Source organism: Mercenaria mercenaria, chromosome 13 (assembly GCF_021730395.1).
Source record: "Mercenaria mercenaria strain notata chromosome 13, MADL_Memer_1, whole genome shotgun sequence".
NCBI classification, from domain to species: Eukaryota; Metazoa; Mollusca; class Bivalvia; order Venerida; family Veneridae; genus Mercenaria; species Mercenaria mercenaria.
The window spans coordinates 77,345,553-77,369,189 of record NC_069373.1 but is presented as its reverse complement, the minus strand read 5'-3'; the positions used below and the strand labels follow the sequence as shown (position 1 = coordinate 77,369,189).

General features: G+C 35.4%; 2 protein-coding genes across 6 annotated transcripts in view; one reads left to right on the top strand and one right to left on the bottom strand.

The window, feature by feature from the left end:
- The window catches only part of LOC123529210 (tafazzin-like), a 28,594-nt gene extending 19,910 nt beyond the window's left edge, over positions 1–8,684 (top strand). For 4 of the 5 annotated variants that reach the window (XM_053522388.1, XM_053522385.1, XM_053522386.1 and 1 more), the window contains 5 exons: positions 2,058–2,099; positions 2,971–3,033; positions 3,677–3,729; positions 4,640–4,717; positions 5,403–8,684. In XM_053522388.1, coding sequence (XP_053378363.1) covers positions 2,058–2,099; positions 2,971–3,033; positions 3,677–3,729; positions 4,640–4,717; positions 5,403–5,510 — 344 coding nt within the window. In that variant the 3' untranslated portion in view covers positions 5,511–8,684. Of the gene's footprint in view, positions 1–2,057; positions 2,100–2,970; positions 3,034–3,676; positions 3,759–4,639; positions 4,718–5,402 lie in introns of all 5 variants that reach the window. The other variant, XR_008366878.1, reaches the window with a different exon arrangement.
- A 1,432-nt stretch (positions 8,685–10,116) lies between these two features.
- Positions 10,117–23,637, bottom strand: part of LOC123528762 (uncharacterized) — a 78,174-nt gene continuing 64,653 nt past the window's right edge. The window contains exons 65-78 of the mRNA XM_053520998.1: positions 23,280–23,394; positions 22,268–22,470; positions 21,934–22,011; positions 21,690–21,753; positions 19,239–19,462; positions 17,973–18,087; positions 15,864–16,138; positions 14,573–14,734; positions 13,912–14,109; positions 12,951–13,013; positions 12,066–12,174; positions 11,393–11,523; positions 10,996–11,110; positions 10,117–10,398 (exon numbers count right to left, since the gene is read on the bottom strand). Coding sequence (XP_053376973.1) covers positions 10,248–10,398; positions 10,996–11,110; positions 11,393–11,523; positions 12,066–12,174; positions 12,951–13,013; positions 13,912–14,109; positions 14,573–14,734; positions 15,864–16,138; positions 17,973–18,087; positions 19,239–19,462; positions 21,690–21,753; positions 21,934–22,011; positions 22,268–22,470; positions 23,280–23,394 — 2,003 coding nt within the window. The 3' untranslated portion in view covers positions 10,117–10,247. The remainder of the gene's footprint in view (positions 10,399–10,995; positions 11,111–11,392; positions 11,524–12,065; positions 12,175–12,950; positions 13,014–13,911; positions 14,110–14,572; positions 14,735–15,863; positions 16,139–17,972; positions 18,088–19,238; positions 19,463–21,689; positions 21,754–21,933; positions 22,012–22,267; positions 22,471–23,279; positions 23,395–23,637) is intronic.

The window sequence follows — 23,637 nt, the reverse complement described above, 5'->3', positions numbered from 1 at the left end:
AGAATTTAAAACAATTTTGTTTTTTGCATAGCCAAAGGGATCCCGACCGTCACTGCTATGATAAGAGATCTAAATGGGTTTTTTTAATGAATTTCAAGAACTTATATCTAAAAAAAAAAAGGACACAAACACATAAAACTGTGTGTAAAGCCATGACAACTTAATTTCTAATTAGTCATCAGCTCTCCCTCCCTATTTTCTAAGTATGCATGTCCAATATTTTTTCCCCAAAGGAATCAGATTTGAAATATAAAATGTGGTCTTCTTATAATTTGTTTAACAACTGATAGTTTGCACTTTTTTTAATATGTTCACAGATCGCTTGATACATACGATATGATACATTCAATAGACCGTTCAGTATTTTTGGGATTACTTAAAAATGATTTAAATTACCGTTCTCTGAGAACTGTCATCCAGGGAAACGCTTGTTTCCATTTTGGATCCTGATTTCCTTCGGTCATCCGGCGTGGCTGGGTGGGATTCTGAATTTGTGACCGTTTTCTCTGGTGTACCTGGTCCAGGAAGAATGTAATTCACAGAATCGTCTCGCTTTTCACATCTCACTGTCTCCTCTCCTCTATTACTGAGTCACTAACACTGTTCTTCTTGAAACAGTTCATATTTAACAATGTCCCACTCTCTGATTTACGTTTATTTCCAGGCATTATCAGTAATTAAGTAATACTGGTACATCCAAAATATTTCAAACTTTTCTCTACAAGTTCTATTTTGAAAGTGACAACAGAAAACATTAATTCTGGCATTCATGATGGTCTTTTCGATATTCCACCCGAGAAAACACAATTCATACATGAGAAAAACATTAATATTACGCTGAGAATTGTTCAAAATCATTTTAACGTGTTGCACAATTTTTGACTTAGTACCTTCCATTGTCTTTTCTTGATTGCGAAAAACATTCGGACAATAACTGTTGAAAGTCATCTGTCATTTCTGATAACATAAAAAATCTTAAAACACCTTCATGTACACATCACAAGATACCGTCTGTCAAAGGATTTAAAGGCGGAGCTACGATGAAATTTACGTCACACGTTTCTACATAGGAAACTGTCATTGGTTTATCGTATATCTTAACTGACATCGCTTTACCTGAACTATCGGGTGAGCACGTGGTAAACTTTCGAATACACTATCGGATTAATCGAGGTGTTTATTGGAATGCATTTAAGACATGTCGCTTTGGCAATTAAGGGATGACGGGGGAAATAAGGGATGCCGAATATACAACTCAAAGCCTGAAGGCATGTCGCACGCGACAGGCGATAATAGCCTGGCAAGAACCCTGGATTGAAACTTCACACACTTATTAACTGTGATAAACTGACTTACATTGCACAGGTTCCATAACTATATTTTGCTTTTTTACAAAATGATGCCCCTTTTTCGACTTAGAAATTTTTGGTTAAGGTTTTGTATGTAAGCTGGTATCTCAGCAACCACTTGTGGGAATGGATTGAAACTTCACACACTTAATCACTGTGATAAACTGACTTACATTGCACAGGTTCCATAACTATATTTTGCTTTTTTACAAAATGATGCCCCTTTTTCGACTTAGAAATTTTTGGTTAAGGTTTTGTATGTAAGCTGGTATCTCAGTACTCACTAATGGGAATGGATTGAAACTTCACACACTTGTTCACTGTCATGATCTAACATGCACAAAGTAGGTCTTATAACTCTATTTTGCTTTTGCCGGAAAACATGCAAAACAAAACTCATTTACATATTTGAACAAATTTTAAAAAGGTACATTGATATAACATTAATTTTGTTAAAAAAAAACAACAATATTTTAACCATGTTTAAAAAGTAATGGAAAAAACGTAAATGTGTTGTTAAATAATTATGTGAGTAATAGAATCATGCCAGTTTAACAGAAATTCTATTAATATATAGTTTAGTATATTTGCAAGGTAACAGTAATTTGAAATTATTCCTTGTATTAGTTACTGTTTTATCTTGCAGATTAATGAAAGAAGTAAGTGTACCGGAGATATTTTATGAATTGAGTTAGTTTTCTCTTGCAGGTAAAGTCAATTCACAGCATGAAAGAATGAGATTGAAATGGGGTAACAATTACATTATTTTATGCCTTAATTGTCATTTGATAATGTGTCTGGAGACAGATAATGTCTGCCTTGTTATAAAGCTGGAAAGGATAAAAATAATAGAAGTTACTATATGTTTCAAATTGTTCAGTAAGGATCAGTTGTCTGCTTTAAAGAACACTTGTTAAATCTGGGTCATGGAGACAGATTTAAGGGCCATTGTTTTTCCACTGATCTGCATAAGGGTCTGCTGAATTGATTTTCACCAAATATGGTCAGAAGCATTTAGGGACTGTCAGAGCTAAAAATTGAAATAAAAAAAAAGACTTTTTCACATGAACCATTTGATAGATGATTAGAAAGATCATTCATTTATTGATTTTTCTCAAGTTTATCTGGTTAGGTGAGTCACTAGAGTCATTGCTGCCCTATTGATGACATGAAAATAGTTATATTTTGATCAGTCGGCATGCTTAGCTCAATAGAAAAGCATAGATCTACTGATCTTGAGTTTGATGTGACGATTTGATAAAAGACAATGTGTCTGAAATCATTCCTCCTCCACATCTGATTCATGTTGGGAAGTTGGAGAACAGGCTTGTACTGATACAAAGTCCAGGAACACTGGTTAGGTTAACTGCCTGCTGTTACATAGTTGAAGTACTGTTGAAAAACGGCGTAAAACAAAAAAAAACGCAAACAATTTAGTCAATTTCCATGTATATTGTACGTCTGAAATAAACCCAACAAAATATGGCATCTGTGTCAAAATAAATAATTCTGTCACAGAAATGTTCAAATTGTTTTTGCACTGGCATTAAAGGTATTGCTATAAATGTTTGTAGTCCAAAATAAAGCTAAATTTCCAAATATCTGTCGTTTCTATCTTTAGGTGTCGGGAGACTTGTAGCCGAGAGTGATACACCGCCTATAGTTCTACCTCTTTATCATATGGGTGAGTTCAACAGTTTTACCTCTTTATCATACGGGCAAAGTCAGCAGTTTTACCTAGTTATTCTGTGGGTGAATTTCATAGTTTTACTTTGTGAGTTTCCTAGCTGTCCCTTATCATATGGGTGAGTTTCGTAGTAGTACCTCATTTTCATATGGATAAGTTACAAATAACTCTTGATCAAAAGTGAGTTGCATAGTTGTACCTCATATACATTTTCATATAGGAGAGTTCCTGGGAGATTAGCTTCTTTCACAGCAGATTTCCTGCTTTCTGCAACTGTTTTAATATAACTTCTGGCAGCTTAACCATTTATGTTGTTTGATTTCTAACCAGTACCTTATTTTGAAGTACAAGCCAGAAACAAATTAATATAGACAGTACTTTGTCAAAACTGTACACAAAACAACTTGTCCTGGGCTGTGCTATTTCTTGCCAGTTAAAGTGATCACATGAGGGAACTGCCAATCCATTGAAATGTGTGCAGCAGTGTGTCGTCTGTGAATTCTGGTTTATTTTTGTGAGATTGAAAAGACTGTTCAACTTCATACTGAACAACACATTTGCTGAAATTACAGATTTCTTGTACTGATGATATTGAAAATAATAGAAAAAATTAATAAGACAACAGCATGTTCTTTTTCAGGGTTTGATAATGTGCTGCCGAACAAAAAGCCATATATACCTCAGATTGGGAAGGTAAGCCTTATATACCTCAGATTGGGAAGGTATTACTGTTTTTTTGGCCTACATTACTACATTTAGAGTTTAGTTTACATATACTATGCCAAACTGTTTGTAATTTTCTTTTTAGGATTTTTAATAGAAGAGTGAATTGTTTTGCACTATTCTATTGATTTGTGATCTATATTCAGTTTAACCAATGTGTGCTTTTACTAGTTAGATCACAGTGGTCATTCAAGATACTTGCATATAGTGAAAACCTTAAGCCAGCATTTCAACATACCAGATAAGTAATAGAAAGAGTAGGGGTTCATGAGAATAACCTCATTACGCAAGTGGCCCCTACACTTTCTGTTCTGTATCATGGTCCGCCAATATGAACAATGCATTCGGCTCCTAATTTTGATTGACAAGTTAACATTCCATTTTAAGCGTTGGTACTATCACGTGACAAGTGTACTCTAACTGAAATAGGGAACGGTTTCAGAAAGTTCAACATTTCCTACAGTATTTTATATGTAGACTGGACCTAAGACATGTTCTCTAACTTAGTTAAAGTATGGCTTATAGCCATGCCTCTTCCTCAGTTGAAGAATATTACAGATAGAAGTTAACAGTTATAATGACACTGCAGGTAAACCATGATACAAAATAAAGTTATTACATTTTAATGTGATAAAGTAATGGCCTCTATGGCTGAATGGTAAGGGTTTCTGAATGAATCACTTTCTTCTAACCTCTGTGGGTTTGAATCTTACTCAGGTCATCATTAAAAGGAAGCCCGGTCAGTGGTTCTATCAAAGAGTAGGCTTATGCATGAAATAATGATATCCTGGAAATAAAATGATTTCACAGTATGTTAATTTTACAATTAAATTTAAATCGAGGTTTTCTCTTTTATATATTGTATGTTTTTATATTTCAGAATGTGACCATATTGGTGGGAGATCCAGTAGATTACACTGATGATCTTGTCATGTTAAAGAATCTCAACAAAACTCCTGTAAGTTAAATTATTGAATTGAAATTATTGAATTATTACATGAAATAACGGGATAAATATGTGCTCATTTATTACACAATCCTTACAGCTGATTCTTTTCTGTGCCTTAATCGGTTGATGATAGGTATTGGGGTGGGGGCACTTTTTGCCTTTCTCTATACGTCTGTCTCTCTGTCTGTCAATACATACAGTAGGATAGTTGTGTGGCTAGAACAATAGATAAAAGTATTTCTATTCTTTCCATTTCTTTTTTGTAGCTAAAAAGAACGATAAAAAGAACAAAGGAGTAGCCACATAACTACAGTACTATAAAAACGTCTGCCCATCCCTCAAAATTTGTGTCGAGAATATCTCCCAAAGTATTTGACCGAGTCATCTACAGCCTAAAGTGGCGATGGGCAGGTGATTCAAAGTCAACAGCCTTAACCACTAGGCCACGCAGCACTCCTCATGAAAAGTGGTATTGTATTGGAAAAAGGCTCACCAAATTTGAAACATTGCAATTTCATATAGCATGTTCAGCTCTGTTTGTTACGAATGTTTATGATAGATGTTTAGGGACAGAAACAAGTTACACTTGAAAGAATGTCATTATTGCTAGACTTCTTTAATATTATAATATATGTCACTTACTTTGTAACTTATTTATTGACTCTGTGGAAAGCTTTGATATTTTTACTTTCAGACAGAGCAAAGAAAATATATCACAGATGATATTCAAGCAAGATTGTATAACCTCAGGAAGATTACAGAACAAATGCACCAGGACAGATTAGGGACTTCAGCTAGATAGTTTAGGGACCAAATGTTATTGTCTACTATTGACTGGTTTTAATGTTTTTAATAGAGGATATTACATGACACTCAGTGTCTTTCATATTAAATTTATTAAACGAGTTTAATAAATTCAGTGTGGAAAGATACAAAATGTAATATTCTTTTTATCACATGTAAGCTTTTTCTGATGAAACATCAAAATTTCTTCTTTCTTTACCAATTATAGACCAAGTCAATTTGACCAGTCTCTTATAGTTGAAACGACGTCAACGTCAAGGCTTTATTACACTATTGTATTATCAATGTAATGGCTTTATTTCATTCCCACGACGTCAAACATGTGATGGTTACTGTTATCTGCGATTCTCTAGAAGCTTTTATCTTTATTTTTAATATCATAAATTATGTTTACAGTAAAACTTCAATGGCTAGAGCGTCTGAGCTGACTCCAGAAATTCTTGTGGCTGTCTGTGTTTGGATTACTTGCAGCCCAGGATAACTGAAGCATTTTGCTTTTCCCCTTGTGACCAGTGATCAGTGTTTCACTGTATTTTATGGATGAAATTAAGTCAGCCTTCTTATAGGAAGAGCAATGCTATCATATTTCAGTTAGAATCTCTATATAAACAAAAACATTAAATGCTAGATTTGATGTTTCTGTATATGTTTGAAGAACTGAATTGTGTCTGCCTGATTGTTATCCTTATTTTACTGAGAAAATCAGCATAGAATAAGAATATAACGATTATTTGAGCCGCACCATGAGAAAACCAACATAGTGGCTTTGCGACCAGCATGGATCCAGACCAGCCTGCGCATCCGCGCAGTCTGGTCAGGATCCATGATGTTCGCTAACAGTTTCTCTTATTGCAGTAGGCTTTGAAAGCGAACAGCATGGATCTTGACCAGACTGCGCAGATGCGCAGGCTGGTCTGGATCCATGCTGGTTGCAAAGCCACTATGTTGGTTTTCCCATGGCACGGCTCATTTAATCTTCTGTATAATACTGGATACACATCTGAAAATCATACTAAACTTGCATATTGGGTCATCCAGTATGTTTCTACAAATGGGTTCTTGTTCAGTAATATTGCCATGTTGTACAGAACGTTAAATAACCTAATAAATATTGTTTGTATAATTCATATAATGGGTAATATAAAATGATATTGTATGTATACTTTATGTAATGGACAATATATTATGATATTGTATGTAATTGATATTGTAATTGATATTATAATTGATATAATTATTTGAGCTGTGGCATGAGAAAACCAACATAGTGGGTTTGCGACCAGCATGGGTCCAGACCAGCCTGTGCATCCGCGCAGTCTGGTCAGGATCCATGCTGTTCGCTTTTAAAGCCTATTGCAATTAGAGAAACAGTTAGCGAACAGCATGGATCCTGACCAGACTGCGCAGATGCGCAGGCTGGTCTGGATCCATGCTGGTCGCAAACCCACTATGTTGGTTTTCTCATGGCCTGGCTCATTTGGTTTTATATAATGATGGTTTATGTATAATTTATGTAATGGGCATTTTATAATAAATGTATGTATAATTCATGTAATATCACATTTGAATAATCTTTACAGATCTGCCAGGGTTCTTTTATTTTAAAACATTTAAACTTTGTGAAATTTTTATGCTCATTTCTTGTTTTGTTGTACCCCCTGACAACAAAGTTGTAAGGGGGGTATACTGGTTTCAGGTTGTCTGTCTGTCTGTCTGTCTGTCCGTCTGGTCGTCTGTCCGTAGACGCAATCTTGTGCGCATCATCTCTCCTTATCCCCTTGACAGAATTTAATGAAACTTTACACATGTGATCAGTACCAACAGTAGTTGTGCATGGGGCATGTAAGGTTCTTTTAGAAAAAAAAATTGCAGAGTTATGGGACTTGCATGAAGGGATTTTGATGAAACTTGGCACAGTTGTTCACCATCATGAGACAGAGTGTCATGTGCAAAAACCAGGTCCCTAGGTCTAAGGTCAAGGTCACACTTAGAGGTCAAAGGTCAAATTCAAGAATGACTTTGTCCGGAGCATATCTTCTTCATGCATGGAGGGATTTTGATGAAAGTTGGCACAATTGTTCATCATCATGAGACGGAGTGTCATGCGCAAGAACCAGGTCCCTAGGTCTAAGGTCAAGGTCACAGAGGTCAAAGGATACAAGAAAGAAAACTTTGTCCGGAGCATATCTTCTTCATGCTTGGAGGGATTTTGATATAACTTGGCACAAATGTTCACCACCACGAGGCGGAGTGTCATGCGCAAGAACCAGGTCCCTAGGTCTAAGGTCAAGGTCACACTTATAGGTCAAAGGATACAAGAATAAAAACCTTGTCCGGAGCATTTCTTCATGCATAGAGGGATTTTGATATAACTTTGCACAAATGTTCACCACTACAAGGCGGAGTGTCATGCACAAGAACCAGGTCCCTAGGTCAAAGGTCAAGGTCACACTTAGAGGCCAAAGGTCAGATACAAGAATGACTTTGTCCGAAGCATTTCTTCTTCATGCATGGAGGGATTTTGATGTAACTTGGCCCAATTATACACCATCATGAGACAAAGTGTCATGCGCAGTTCCCTTCTTTAGAATTACTTCCCTTTGTTGTTACTATAAATAGCTTATATTGTAACTTTTTCATTACTAGTTGTAGGGAAAAATCGAGACCACTTTTCTGTAGTACAACATGCATGCTACATCCAATTATGAGGTGTATTTTGACCAATCTCTACCTGGTAAAGATTTTTGTGTGGACTTACAATTTTTTTTTTTTTTTTTTTTTTTTTTTTTTAAGATTATCTTCCCTTAGTTGTTACTATAAATAACTTATATTGTAACTTTTTTATAATTGACCGTAGGGAAAAAACAAGACCACTTTTCTGTGGTACAACATAGATGTTACTTTCAAATTTTAGGTGTATTTTAAGGTATCTCTACCTGGTAAGGAGTTTTTTTGTGGACTTAGAAAAACAAATGACTTACAATGATTACTAAACAACCACAAAATTAAAATTCCATTTGCAAATACAGGTGCTAGAGTAAAAAAATTTGCTGTGACGGGCGTATATTGTGACATTCTGGCACTCTTGTTACTCTGGTTTTTGAATGACAGATATTGTTATTGTTTAACTGTTAAAAAAAATGAAATAAGTAAATAAATACTTTAAAAATGACCACGTATTTTTGTATTTTTATAGGTTTTAGCTTTCAGTTTTGATTATTCCTAGCAAACATATCTTAAAAGCACAGTTTCCAAGAAAAACAGCAAATTTAAAAACCCAGTACATGAGTTCAACACTTGTGTATCGGAATTCGGCTTGAATCGCTTGCAGTTGTCTTCTGCATGCCATGAAATAAAACCAGACAAGCAAAAATTTCCTGTAGCACATTTTTTAATATGCATTGAAATATTATTCTTTACCACATACACAAGTTTGTTCAGAATGACGTTGGCATCCAAGGCATTTTAGTTTAGGATTTGATCATACACTGACAAAATAGACCGGAAGTAGCCAAAGATTTTTTGTCTGCTTGAAGATGCTGTCATTCTGTAGACCAAAGTTGAAGACAAGCAACTAAAATCTGCTGACAATCTGATTGAGGCAAAAGGTCATCAAATACAATGTCTAGTGGTCAAAAAATCATCGATCTTTTAACATACGGGTTTTAATTCAAAGCTGCAACTGCAGCGCTAGTACTGAGCAACCTCATTTTTTGTCGGATTCTTTTTTTCAAAGAAGATTAAGTTACTGGTATTGTTCTTACACATGGCACTTTTTACTGTACTTATACATGGCACTTTTTTCTATTGCCTGCCGTCTATGATTATTTAAAGTTCTATTTAATTACCTTCATTAGTTTAAAAAGGGCATGGATTATGCAGCAGGGGATATTCTTGTTGACAGCATCCCAATTCTTGTTAAGGGGAGTGGTAGTCTAGTGGTTAAGGTGTCTGCCTCTTGACCCGGGGGTCAAGGGTTCAAGCCCTAATGGGGTCGTGACCAAGCCTTCTCAGATACCAGCTCCGACTTTTACAGGAAGCGGACTGGAGAGGGATTCAGATAGGCTTCAAACTTTCACAATTAGTAAGATAAAATGACCTAGAGCTGCTTTTGAGAAAAGCGCATGTCTCCCACAACTGCATAATCATCTAGATTGGCATTTTCGGTTCAAGGGCCATAATTTGGCTAGTTATCGAACTTGGCCGAGGACCTACTGGCAAACACATTTTGTCCAAGTTTGGTGAAGATCGGATGAGAAATGTTCGACAAGATTTGTGACAGACTGACGGACACACACACAGACAGGAGTAAATCAATATGTCTCCCACCACAGTGGTGCGGGAGACATAATTAGTATAAACTTTTCTAAACAGTTGTTATTTAACTTGGAGGGAGAAGAGAAGGTTTTTTTTTATGATGGTAAGTCTTCATAGGTGAAAGTACATTGTAAATCCAACTACAGAATATTCACAATCACTACCATGCTGCATAGCCTGTTACTCCCTTGGTCTTCTGCAGATGTTTACACACAAAAACATGTGCACTACCCTGATATCAAAGGTATCTATAACCAAATACATGTTACTTGATTTCAATGGACTTCATTTGTACAGAAAGAGCATTGAAGGGTCTCTTTAATTCCTATGGCAGAGTTAAACTAGAAAATATAACAAATACAAATTTTTCAGCCAATTATTTATTATTCTGTTGCTTGGAAATGAGTTCCATCAGATTTCACACATACTGATATCCCGGGTACTGATCTTTGTAGGCTATCGGGATTGGTATAAATACATTCTCTGGACATTTCGGTTGCATGCAGCACTTCCCCTGTGGCGGGTCATCTAAGTGACATATGCTTGGCAGTGAATTGAAGTTCAGACATCTGAAAAAATCATTGCAGGAATACTCACATCAGAGTTCACTGTATGTCAAAATTTTCAAGATATTTCTACATGTGTTACAAATGCAAATAAGACCTGACAATAGTTTCAAAAAAAAATGACCCTAGAAATGTATTTAAGCAATAAGCAAAACTGTTGAATATTTGAAATGCCCAGTGTTTGTTATTTCAGATTTCAATTATTTTGAGACTCGTCATATACCAGACTATAATCAACATGTTTGCTCAGCTGAAATCCAAACTCTCAAGTGGGAAAAAAAAGGTGACAATTTACTTCTAATATCATGTAATGTAACACCAAATGGCTCACCCATCTACAGTAAAACCTTGAACAATAATTTCTATTAACTTGCAAGCCATTAAAGAAGTGTATAATAGCTCAAACTTCAAAGTTTAAAGCTAGAGTTAAGAGGTTTGCATAAAGTGTTGAAGGCATTCCAAATTTAAAGATATTTTCATGTGGATGTAAGCATTAAATTTTAAAAAGACCTAAGGAGAGCTGCGTAAATCGTCATTCAAGTACCAATAGAGCAGAGACCTGTCCTAGTAATCAAATGCAGTAAATTTCAATATACTTACAGAGATCTACATGTAGCAAGACCACTTGAAGCATCTGTACATGTACAGGTCTGTCTACAGCCATCATCCCATGTCATATCTTGTGAGTAATATTGTCCCTTGTATTCACATAATCCTAAAAAAAATTAAGTTTGTAGAGTTATGAGTCATACCAAAGCAGTTTAGGTTATGAGGCGACTTCCCATCTTTTTTATGCTGGACCTTCCTAAAGCCAGCTGGACGCCTTCCTCATAGTAGGACTCGAACCAACAGAGGTGCGGAGCAAGCAATTCCAAGTTGGTAACCTTGGCACCAGAGACCATCTCTTGAACAATATTATGGATACTGATCTAATTTTTCTAATGTATAATTTTCTAGTTTTAATACAAAACGTTACATTTTTCAAACATTTACTGACCTGGGACAGTTACTGTAATATTTTGTGGTTTAAAGGTCACACCAGCTGGACACTGCACGGTAGGACATTGACCTTGAACTTTTACAATGTGACATACAGGCGGAATACCGGAGGTCTGATAGTCCGGACATCTGTAAAATAATACAAGAACATATTATCAAAGGAGACAAATCAAGTGAGATAAAACTATCTACAAAATTAATGAGGTAAATCTATTGAATGAGATAAATTGTTGAATAAGATCAATGAGATAAATCTATCAACAAATGGGATAAATCTATCAACTAAATGAGATAAATCATGAGATCATTCTATGAAATTAGGTAATTTCATCCAATGAGAAAATTTTTCAACTGAGATGAACTAAATTGAGAGTGAAACATGGTGGATAAGGCATCCATATCCTAATTTCAAGGTCCTGCTGGTACTATGAAGATTCCTCTATAAAATACCAGTCTCAAATTGTAACAATGCTATTGGTTAGTTTTAAGATTGTGCTCAGAACTGTAACAGCCAATCACATGCCAGAATTTTAAGACTTGTCTTCCAACTAAGGTTTTATAACCTTGGTTACAGTTCTAAATTTCTCCAAGGGGTAGGACTTGTATTTTTGTTGAGTTTAAACTGAAGAAGATGGTACAAATTAAATATAGTCCATTGTTGATTTACTAACCTGTCAGTACACTTGTAGTAACCAACAGAAGGGTCTTCACATGTACATATCTTGGTACCACTATTCCATGTCTGTCCTTTGGAATACAGGTGTCCATTAAAGTTGCATGCTGAAAGACAAACATTAATGTAGATAAACTGTGCCAGTAACATTACTTCTATAGTGTAACACAACTGTCCTAGATTCCATTATAATTTTGGAAGTAAATGTATATGAATGTTGTAACAATCAGCAATAATGTAATTTTTTTAAAAATAATCTAAGATTAACAAAATATAGCACTCTGAAATCATGAATCCCGAATTTGAATGTGAATTTTTTTTTTTTTTTTAGTGAGTTTGTGGCCTAGGCGGGATTAACATCTCAACAATTACAGGTCATGTGGCAACCTTCCAGCTTCTGATGGCGGAGGATGATTCCCAGGTGCCCCTCCAGACATTATATCAGACATGGGCGGACACCTGGGAAGAACCACTGACCTTCCTTTAGCCTGAATAGCTCAGTAAAAACAATATTTTATTTTAAATATCCTAATATTCATAGATAAAATAGAGATTTACTGTCATTTAAAACAACATTTTATTTCACTTGTGAATATAACTTAAATATAAAATATTTATGTAGCTTCAATATCTGTTGTCAACCTGATTTTAGCATATATATTTGATGAAGATGGTTAAGAATACAGTGATAAGACTGCACTCCATTTATATGAGAGTGCCTTTTGACATCATTAACATTAATTGGACACAAAATTTTCTGACTCTAGCAAAATCATAATTCTGTAGATTGAAGCAATCACAAGCTTTACGTTTACTGAATTATTCCCCATCAATAATAATAAACGTGCAGTACTATTTAGAGAGGAATGATGCAACATGATACCTTCTTCAGGTCTGAGGGTTGTTGTAGTCTGTCTTGTAGTTGTCTCCCTTGATACTAAAATACCTGAAATGCAAACTCTTAGTTTTACACATTGTAGAAATCTTCAAGTGAGTTGAAAGTTTCTGTCTGTAGCATTGTCTGCCCTTATGTGGGTCCAAGACTCTTGTTTATTCACATTTTTAACCGTTATCAATGTAATCAGGGGCAGAGAAATAAATTTGGCCAAAACACTGATGTATTCTCATAAATTTTCTCAAAACTCCTTGAAATTCAATTCAATTTTGCTGGAAGCTGGACAGATGCTGTAGAAAAACGGCTTGTGTGTATACAAATTGTGTTAACCATCCTACATCAAACTTCCTGATTAAAGGTCCGGGATCTTTCTTCTATACAATGGACCATATGTATGCACTCTTTCCTTCAAGTTATGCAGTATTCCCCTACAACTGACCATATACTATTATTTGTCCTCAAAATAACATGTCCAGGCCACTTCCCCTCTTATATTCAAAGAGCGAGTATGGACAGAGTCAGTTGGTAGAGCACAAGAATGGTTGGGTTGGGAAATTGCTCTTTGACAATTTGATAGGCTACAATACGTCTGATGTAATTTGTGCACCAAATCTGTTTCAAGTTGAGAAGTTGTAAGTTACTTGCAGAGGTCAGTCAGTACTGGTACTTAATCCGGGGAAACTGGTTAGGGTGACTGACTTTCAATAGACAACTGAAATACAAAGGTACTGCTAGAAAAACATAAAATCCATATTAACCCTTACCCTGCTAAATTTCTATAATGGACTAGTCCATCTTTCATTTTGGACTGTACCATTAACTGTTAAAAGGGGTGTTTACCTAAAAGATACTGACTGAATAACGAACAGTGCAGATCATGATCAGACTGCACAAATATAGATCCTTATTACCTGTATATTAACTATAAATATATTCAATGATAGCATACCTGCTGTGGAAACTACAGATGTAGGAGTTGCTATGGTAGTTGTTGCTATGGTAGTTGTGGAACAGAGGTTACATGTTTTCCGGCAGTTATCATAGCCATACTGCAGAAACTCTCCCACACAGTAGTAGCCGGGGTCCAGTAAGGAACATGTGCTTAAGTTGTCCTCACAAACAGGAGCACCTGGGGTTGTTTGTATGGCTGAAAAAATTTACAAAGACCTATTACATTTACCTCCTTAGTAAAAAAAAACAGTATTGGTATCACAGGAGACAGGGTCTTTACTCTAGCAGGTTTTGGAACTACCTACAGTTAAGCTGCTGACATTTTATCTATTCTACAACCATTCCAAGATCTTTGCCTCATTTCACATCGACACAATTGTATGTCATATGGCCATTTTCTAGGTTCTAATGCAGGAAGAGCAAAGATGATCTTCACACATTATTTCAGAAAGGAGATGCACCAGGGTAGAACTACAGACCAGCTGGAAGGCTTCCTCACATGAAGCAATTCTACAGCTGATGTGAGGTTTCAACCCAAAGCAATAAAAGGCAAGTTATTCAAAGTCGGCAACCTTAACCACTCGGCTACAGAGGCCGTCTCTCCTTGACTGAAATATTCCTCATCAATCCTACCAGAATTTATATTTACGGAAACTTACGTGTTGTGTTTGAGACAGAGGGCGTAGTTGGACAATACCCGCAGAACTGTTTGCAGTTATCTCTGGCCCAAGATTCATAGATACCAGTACACGAGCCCTTGCCAAAGTCTTTACAGTTATTGAGCTTGTCTTCACAAACTTGCAATGAAGAGCCATGTTCAGCTAAAAATATACAATTCTCATAACTTAAAGGGTTATATTTGTATCACTGAGAAAACTTGTACAATAGTCATCACAATCATGATTATAAATCAAGCAAACTTATATTTCAAGATATTCATACCTGGATAACAGTTATACAGTATTCTAATATCCTTTTCTTTGTTCAAACACTCTTACGCTAGAATGACATCACGTTAACGTGCGATGACGTCAATGTTTTTGCTGTGACCAAGAAAGAGCGCTACTATATTTTATCTACTGTTTTAGATTAAGGACATTAGAATCAAAATAATTTATAGCAAAATCATGTTTTAGCAGTATTTATACACTCAGGCGGTAATATGTCGTACAAATAAATTATTACGCCTGACGTATAACCGCCAATCATGCATAAATAGAGTTAAAACACCCTTTTGCTACAAATTATTTCTTAATTATACGGCTTTTCTGCAATCAAGCAAACTTAATATGTTTCTGGTAATTCTGACATGAAGACCAGTTTCACTGCTTTTTTTCCATTTTGAAATTTTACAGCCTAATTCACCTCAAGAGGAAATGACACATGATTTCTCAATTTATATTCATATTTTATACTGATAAGGTTCTAGACCTGTAATAACACTTTGCAATTTCCACGTCAGTATGTATTCTCATACTCAGGCAATTCAGCATTTTTCATATGTAAATACAGTTTAATATGTACATGGCTTTCCATAGGAAAATGATGAAGTAAAAAATGGAGAATTCCAAAACTGACTCATACAGAGAATTTGTGACCTGGTGATTGTCATTACAGATCCATTACAAATACTGGCTGCTTTAAATTCATGTGATGCGACGGGCATGGATATTAGCTAAAATAAATCTTTTATTTATACCATCTACCCATAATCAAGTTTACATCGTTAATTCATTATTTTAAATCATTACTAGAAAAATTCTCTCAAGTTTACTACGTTCCTTAATTGTTTCCAGGACTTCTGACCAATGTGGAGATCATGGTCCAATTCCATTCTCTCCAGAATTCAAAGACGTGACCCAAGGATCAGGAGTTTGACCGTCTACCCCTGCATAACGTTGCTTGTTTTAGGTTTACAGTAATTAAAGTTGAGCTGAAATTGTAGCTTACAGCAGTCACAGAATCCACAGGTAAACGGACAGTTTCTGCGTGCCCATGCTACATATGGACTTCCACAAGCCTGGGTTCCATAATCTCTACAGTTATTTATCCTATCATAGCAGTAAGGGTTCAGTCCAGGGCACTGTGTTGGGGGCTTGGTGTTGGTCACTGCAGCATGTGTGGGCCCTATAGGCAGCTGATGGTCACACACAACTTCTTTACAACAACTTCCTGTGTTAGCTTCTAATCTACACATCTGTGGTAAATTGGTGTATGTGGGGCACCTGCAAAAGGAAAATAACAGCATAGTACTGTGGTCTATATATTAGTAAAATACTGTTTTACAATGTCATGGCAGTCTGTTTGATTTTTATGTATGTATTAGTTTGTATATGAATAAAGGTGTTTTATATACTGTTGCTATCACTGCATACTGTGATATTGGAAAAGGATTATCCATGAAAATGTAAAACTTACATTCAAATGAGTAAATGAAATTCAAATTTATCTCAAAATAAAAAAACACACAACAAAATTAAATGACTTCACAATATGTTGAAGCAAATAACTACTGAACACAGAAAAGAAATTAATCACAGCTTAAACTCTAGAAAAAACTGGAATGGTGGGGTAGGGTAAAGCCATAGTGGCAGGCACGTGTCCAGGTGGGGGGCCAGGGGGCCCGGCCCCCCCCCCCCCAGCTGGCTGGCTAGTTACGATTTTTATTACTATGGGCCCCTTAACAAATTTATACACCAGTGCAACTGGCTTGATTTGACAGCAATACACAGGCTAAAGAGCCATAAAACTGTGTCCGGTAGTGGAAATTAGCCCCAGGCATGTCACACGTAAAAGTTTATCTGTGCATGCTTCATTGATCCGGTAGTGGAGAAACTATTATGTTTTTTACTCTTTGGAAGTGTTATAAAATAATCATTACATTGTTGGTTTTGTTAAGTAAATCATAAAATGAATCTGAAAATTGAATTGAAACATTATGATGGTTGTATTTTGTTTTTACATTAAGGCACATTCCCCAAATTTATTAAATTGATAGATATTTATCCTATCTTTTTATTTTACAGCAATTATGACTTTGAAACTACTGTATCAATTTTACTCTTTTGGGTCCAATAACCTTACTTAAAAAATCTCATACAATGTAGTTTTAAAAATAGTTTCTCAGTAAATCTTACAAAACGCATCTAAAACTCATTACTTATGAGGGGTTTTATACATAAAAATATCATTTTATATATGCTGTGATGTTACAGTTTGTACAGTCAAAGAAGTATAAAATACACATCTATTTATTTTTAAAGATCTTTGGTACAGTTAAAGAGTTCATTGTCATTTGAAATCTGTGATGTAAATAGTAATTGTCATAATACTTCGTTTGCTTTGTTGGAAATCTAAAAACATTTGGCCATTTTGCAAATAGGATACCCTTAATAATCAGACTAGCCACTAGACTGATAATTACGATATTTCTTTGTTTTTTTTTTCTTTTTTATGTTCATAGAGACAAAAGCCAGTCTATTCTAGAGATTTTCTAAGAGGACTGATGTTAAAATTGTAATATTGGACATAGTATATAGACTGGCTCAGTTCACTACATGAAATCATAAAAATGTGAAAAAAATCATCATAGTCTAGGAGCTAGTCTTCTTAATAATCATCTTAAAACTTCAACATTTTTTCCAATTGTGTATCATACAGAAAAATAAGTCCATACACTGTGACTGTACAATCATACATACATTGAAAAGGCTTGATGAAATGATTAAAAAGTAGACTTTTCCTTAAATATATAATACATTCATGCATCCTTAAAGGTGTTTCAGGTAGCAGGAAAATGCATCTATTCATGTGCCATATTAAAAAAAATTCACGGAGGGGATACCCATCCCGAACCCACCCCAGGTTGGGCCCCCCCAGCAAACAAATCCTGCACACGGGCCTGAGTGGGGTAGGTGTAATGTTAATACTTAGTCTATTGATCTCACAAATAGACTAATTAGACCAATTTTAAATACACATGGAAGCAGTCATGAAACATAGTTACAGTAAGTTGTAAGAATTTTCTAAAATCCATCATAAAAACAGAAGTATTCTTACTTTGGCAGGCAGGAGTAAAGCCCGGATGTCTGGTTAACACAGGTACAGGAGAAATCACAGTTATCTTCCCATTTATCACCTTCGTTATACAATGACCCTTTGTAGTAGCAGCCACCTAAAAAATAGGAAACCAATCTGGTGAATGAAATAGTTCTGGATATGAACTGCAAAATCTAAGGTCAAAGATGACCAACTGTTTTCCTTAGACCTCCGTTATAACACTATGATGTGTATAGCCTTCCATAAATCCATATACATATGTCTAATCATACTACCTAAGTTACGTCAAACTAATGGACAAAAACATCCAGGAATAGTGGAACTTTGAGCAACTTGTGAATGACATGATCCCCTGTTAACATCATAGACACTGTGAGAGATAAGCATTTAAATAATTTAATCAACCTTTTTTCTTTAAATATCAAATATGGGAAATATTTTCATAATATATAATCAAACACTGCAAATGCAGGAAAACAGGTTGAATATGTTCACCTGTACTGTAGATATTACTGAGCTTTTGCTGAAAATCTTTAAATTGATTAATTGAGTAAATGTTCATGTTAATATCCAAGGCTAAAAAACTGAAACTGCAGACCAGTCTCAGAATACTGTCTTGCCATTGGTCTATTTCAAAAATGTGTTTAGAAACAGCCAATTAGATGACTGAGTTTTGAGACTGGTCTAATTTTTTTCAAGTTTCATTTTCACATAAACTAATAATATTTACACTCATAAAAAGCTTCGGTCAGTATACTCTCTGTGTGCCATATGTAGTTTTACAAGATCTGCCAAGGTCTTGCATAGATGTAGGAATAGGCCGACAGCATTGCTGACAAGAGATTAAACTTAAACCTTTTGCAACTGGTTATTTGAAGATCATCCTTCTAAATTAGCAGGGTAACAGAAAGTGAATCATAAACACACAGAAATTACTAATTTTATAATTTGTATGATTTATACATCAATTAAGTACCGTATATTCCCTAAATAATCTCATGGGCTTTATTTTTTTTTACAAGGCAGGGGAGGCATTATTAAGGCCTTAATTTTTGTTGTTGTTGTTGTTGTTTTTGCTTTTTGTACAGACTATAAATCCAAGTTCTAATGAATTAATTGTAACAATTATTGCACCTCCATTGTGCTGGTATTCACTTATGACCTTCATTAACTTAAAAAGAAAAAAGTTTGTTTTTTTAAATACATGTGTATTAGCCAGTGCGGTGCATTTAGTACGGGAGAGAGTTAATTAAGTATTACACTTACTTTTATGTGATCCAATGACTTCCTTATGTCCTGGGAATGCTAACGGTCTGAATCCAGAAAATCCTCCAGAGAACGTTCCAACGACGGGGAATTCTTTCGAACTGTTGAAAGGATTTACATACACACCAAATTCGCGATCCAGGCATCTTGGTTCAGAGCAGCACTGACCATCAAACTTCTGAAGGTAGCAGATGTTTGATGGAAGACGACTGTAAACTGGGCAACTGAAATTACAAAAAATTTATCTAGTGGACTAGGCCTTTAATTATTTTTCATAACAGATTTCCAACACTGGAGTTAACTAAAATCAAACTTTTGCTAAATACCACTTCCCAATAAAAGCAATCAGTTTTTTTCCACCATTTAACCATGGTGTTTGATTTATCTGTGTTGAGAGATCATCTGTCAACAGGACCACATATTTTCACATCCCAAGAGAGGACTTTACAGAAAGGTTTCACCGTAACTACAGTTTTTAACAAAAATTGTGGTTGCTTTTTTGAAGGCAAGCCAACACAACTGAGGGCATACAAGGACTTTCCTGATTTTAATGGTGGAGGAGGACTCCAACTTATTTAAGACATGGACATGCATCTCGCCAGAACCACCAACCTTCTATAAGCCACCATTTTGTCTCCCTTATGTAAAAACAAGTGCGAGGAAAGGATAACAGAAAAAACCTGATCAACGAGGCCCCAAAAGGGTATGATGCAACATTCGTCATTATCCCAATAGATAATTTGACAATTAAATACACAGAAATATAAAAAACAGTAGTTGGAAAACCACATAAACAGAGTATTACTTGAGGCAGGTGTAGCCCGGAGTCAATGTATCCTCGGGCAACCTACTATTTACACCGTTATTAACAACTTGAGCCAGATAAAATTAGGAAAAATTGTAATTACAGTTTGTTTAACAAATCAACAATATCCGAACTGTTCCTAGACCCCCATAATCACACTTAATGTCCACACCTTCCCTAGTTATACAGCTATTCTTTATATACTATTTACGTCAATACATGAAATCTCAGAATTCTTGACATACAGAATGACTGCTGCTTAACCATAGAATTGTGAGAATAAAGTTAAATAAAATCACCCTTTTTTTTAATAAAGCGAAATTTTCCACTAATCAAAGTCCTGAATGCAGGAAAGTTGAATAGTCAGAGCGAAGTCAAAGAAACTGAGCTTGCTGCAAATTTAGATCATTATTGGTATGTCATGTAATACCGCTAAAATTCAACACTCAATTTTTGCCTAGTGGTCTATCAAATGTCACTATTAGTGACTGTTTGAACTGGTCTAACCTTTCATCAATAAACTAAACACTCAAAATAAGCTGGGTCATTACTCTGCATGTGCCAATTATTCCCAAATTGCAAGGTTTCATAGATTAGATAGGTCAAGCTGTCTCAAGTATTTCCAAAAAAATGATTTTATACATGGAACAGCATGTGACCTAAACCTTTAATATGTATGACCACAAAATCATATATCTAAAACTCATGCTATTTTTTACAAGGCAACTATTAGGCTAATTTTAATTTGTGTTGTGTTGGTTTTGTCACTCAAGTTACTGATGAAATGTTTACAATATTGCACCCCATTGTGACTGTATCTTAATGGATGACCCATAAAAAAAAATCAATATGTGTATTACTTGCATGTACAGAATCTAACTATGAAGTTTACACATTCTTTTAAGTGTACTCATGATTCTTTGATCCGGAATGATTTTCCAGATTCAGGCCCCTGTGGACTTGAACCTTTGATGGATTACTACCCAAATCAATAGGTCATCTATGTTCATGAGATACCAATCAACTCTAATGAAGTTTGAGAACGATGTCTGGGTCAAGTGATTCTATTTTATGACTGGCAAATGATTTTCATACAGATTCTCCCACTGGGTTACCTTCAACTTTTGCTAAGTGACCACCCCAAAAAGCAATAGTTCATTAACTGCTTTCATTTATCAAATCATCTGACTGGAACTATTTCACATCCGGGGACTTAAGAGGTTTCGTCAAAGTTATTACGAAATTGGGTTGTTTTTTGAGGCGCCCCTGGGCTGACTTTTGATTTGGGTGAGGACCCCAAAACATGGCATGCACTCGCCATGAACCACCAACCTTATAAGCACATTTGGTCTGCCTCTATGTAAAAATGCGGAAATGGATTATCAGAAAAGATTACTGAGACCCCAAGGATGACCTCCTTATCCAGAGTTGAGCCTACAAAAATCATAAGGTCATCTACTCCATGCAAATCTCTTGAAGTCACTATGTCTGGCCAATGTCCTCCAAGTCAATTGACGGAAATTCTTACCAAGTTCAGGACAAATGTCTGACCTTACAGTTGTTACCAAAATAAATAGTGACTGCCCTACATACAGCACCTACTAACCCTAATGTCCAACTTTGGGTTCTAGTGAATGTTGTATTACATTATTGCTCGAATAATAATTTCGTTAATCTGACGGCAAATGAGGCTGCTAACAAACAAATGTCCTAAATAATAAATAAAAATTTATTTAACCCCAACATCTAACCACACCGCATAACCCCATCAACTAACCATACCGTGTAATCACACTGTTGTTACAGGCGTGCTTCAAAGTTTTGTTCAATAAATGTAACTCTAGAGTGACTCGATAAAGAAAACAACTATACAAAACAAAAACTATTTACCTCTGAGATCAACCAGGACGTTTGGTTTGGTTGCATTTGGCAAATAATAACCTCCACCTGGGTACCTAGAACCACCAACTAAAATAACAACAACAACATTTTGTTTAATTCTGTTGGATTTTAAGTCAAAACAAAAAGATTTAGGTCATATAGCAATATTCCAGCTTTAATAGTAGAGGATTTCCTCAGGTTTCAATCAAATGAGCTATATCTTATACACATGTGTTCCTTAAGATCACAATTTTTTTTCAGCAGATCACAAATACTTTTTTTAATTTCCTATGCATTCAGGAAAGAGTTTATATTAAAAGTAACATATGGCATAACATCTTACCAAATCCTATGGTGCCAGGAATTGAAATAACCGTATTGTTGCCGCCCATTCCTGCACTGTAGTTTGACCATGATGAGTTTGTTAGCTGAATTCCGGGCTTGTATATTCCATATCCCGGTATATCACAGACAATGTTGGAACAACACCGACCAGGTATTGCGACTAACTTGCAATAACTTGGCAGGTTTGGATAGTGTGGGCATCTGAAAAGTATGTAAGTTACCTGTCTAAGGAAATACTATAAAAAACGTACATTGACATAAAGTTCATGACAACCTTAAAGGAACAGTACTGGTAAATAAATATACATGTAGTACTGTAGCAAAAATATGCATTACCGCAACTTATTCAGCATGTGCAAGTCAAACCTGTATCAAGCCAGCCAAGGGTTCTACAACACTATATGAGATAGCTGCTTTAGAAAAGTTATAATTAGAACAAGAAGGCAATTTGGGAAGTTAGCTGACTGCCTACTAAGAGAATGCCTACTAAAGGCAAGTGACTATTTCATACAGGTGGCAGGTGTATATGAAACTAATTTTTCAGTGTAAACAAATGTAATTTTTCAGGAAACATCCATTCAAAATAAAGGCTTTATCAAACAAGCTGATACAACATGTTGTATCATCACAAAATCAGAGTTTTCTGAGTCTGTATCAACTAAGTAAGTAGGTCCCTTTGATGGACTACTTTCTTGACCTATTTTCATTTTCCTAGATATCCGTTGCAAAGACACAACATCACCATCAACTTGGTGTTTTCTGAATCAGTAACACCCTAGTTGGTTGGTTGGTTTGATGGACTACTTTTCTGTAGGTAGGTATTACCAGGTAAGCAACAAAAGGAAATTACACCAGTCTAGTGTGTTAGTATCACATATGTTTTGTTACGTTACATTTGGTATCACCCTCGTCTTTCCAAAAAGCCAGACATGATACAAACATCAGATCAATGCACATGTGTAATTTTCACTCTTTACCAGAAATTTAATTCTTGCCAATAATGGACTTACTTAGCGGCACATCTATACATGCCGGTAACGCCATTCTCACAGGAACATACAAAGTCACATCCATCTTCCCATGACTGACCCTGTGCGTAAACTATTCCCTTGTATGCACATACATCTGTAATATGAAACAAATATATAGCTTTAAATGGTAATTTGGTAAAACAGTTTCAAATAAATTCACTACAAAACAAATTATAGGTTTTGTTTTTGTCCACCATTTTTTTCAATTTAAGTATTAGTTTTACTTTACTTATTGACATTCCTTTTTTCTTGAAAAAGTTTAACCCTTATCATGCTAAACACGATTGATTCTGCCTTTGCAACCAGTGTAGATCATGATCAGACTGCAAATCCATGC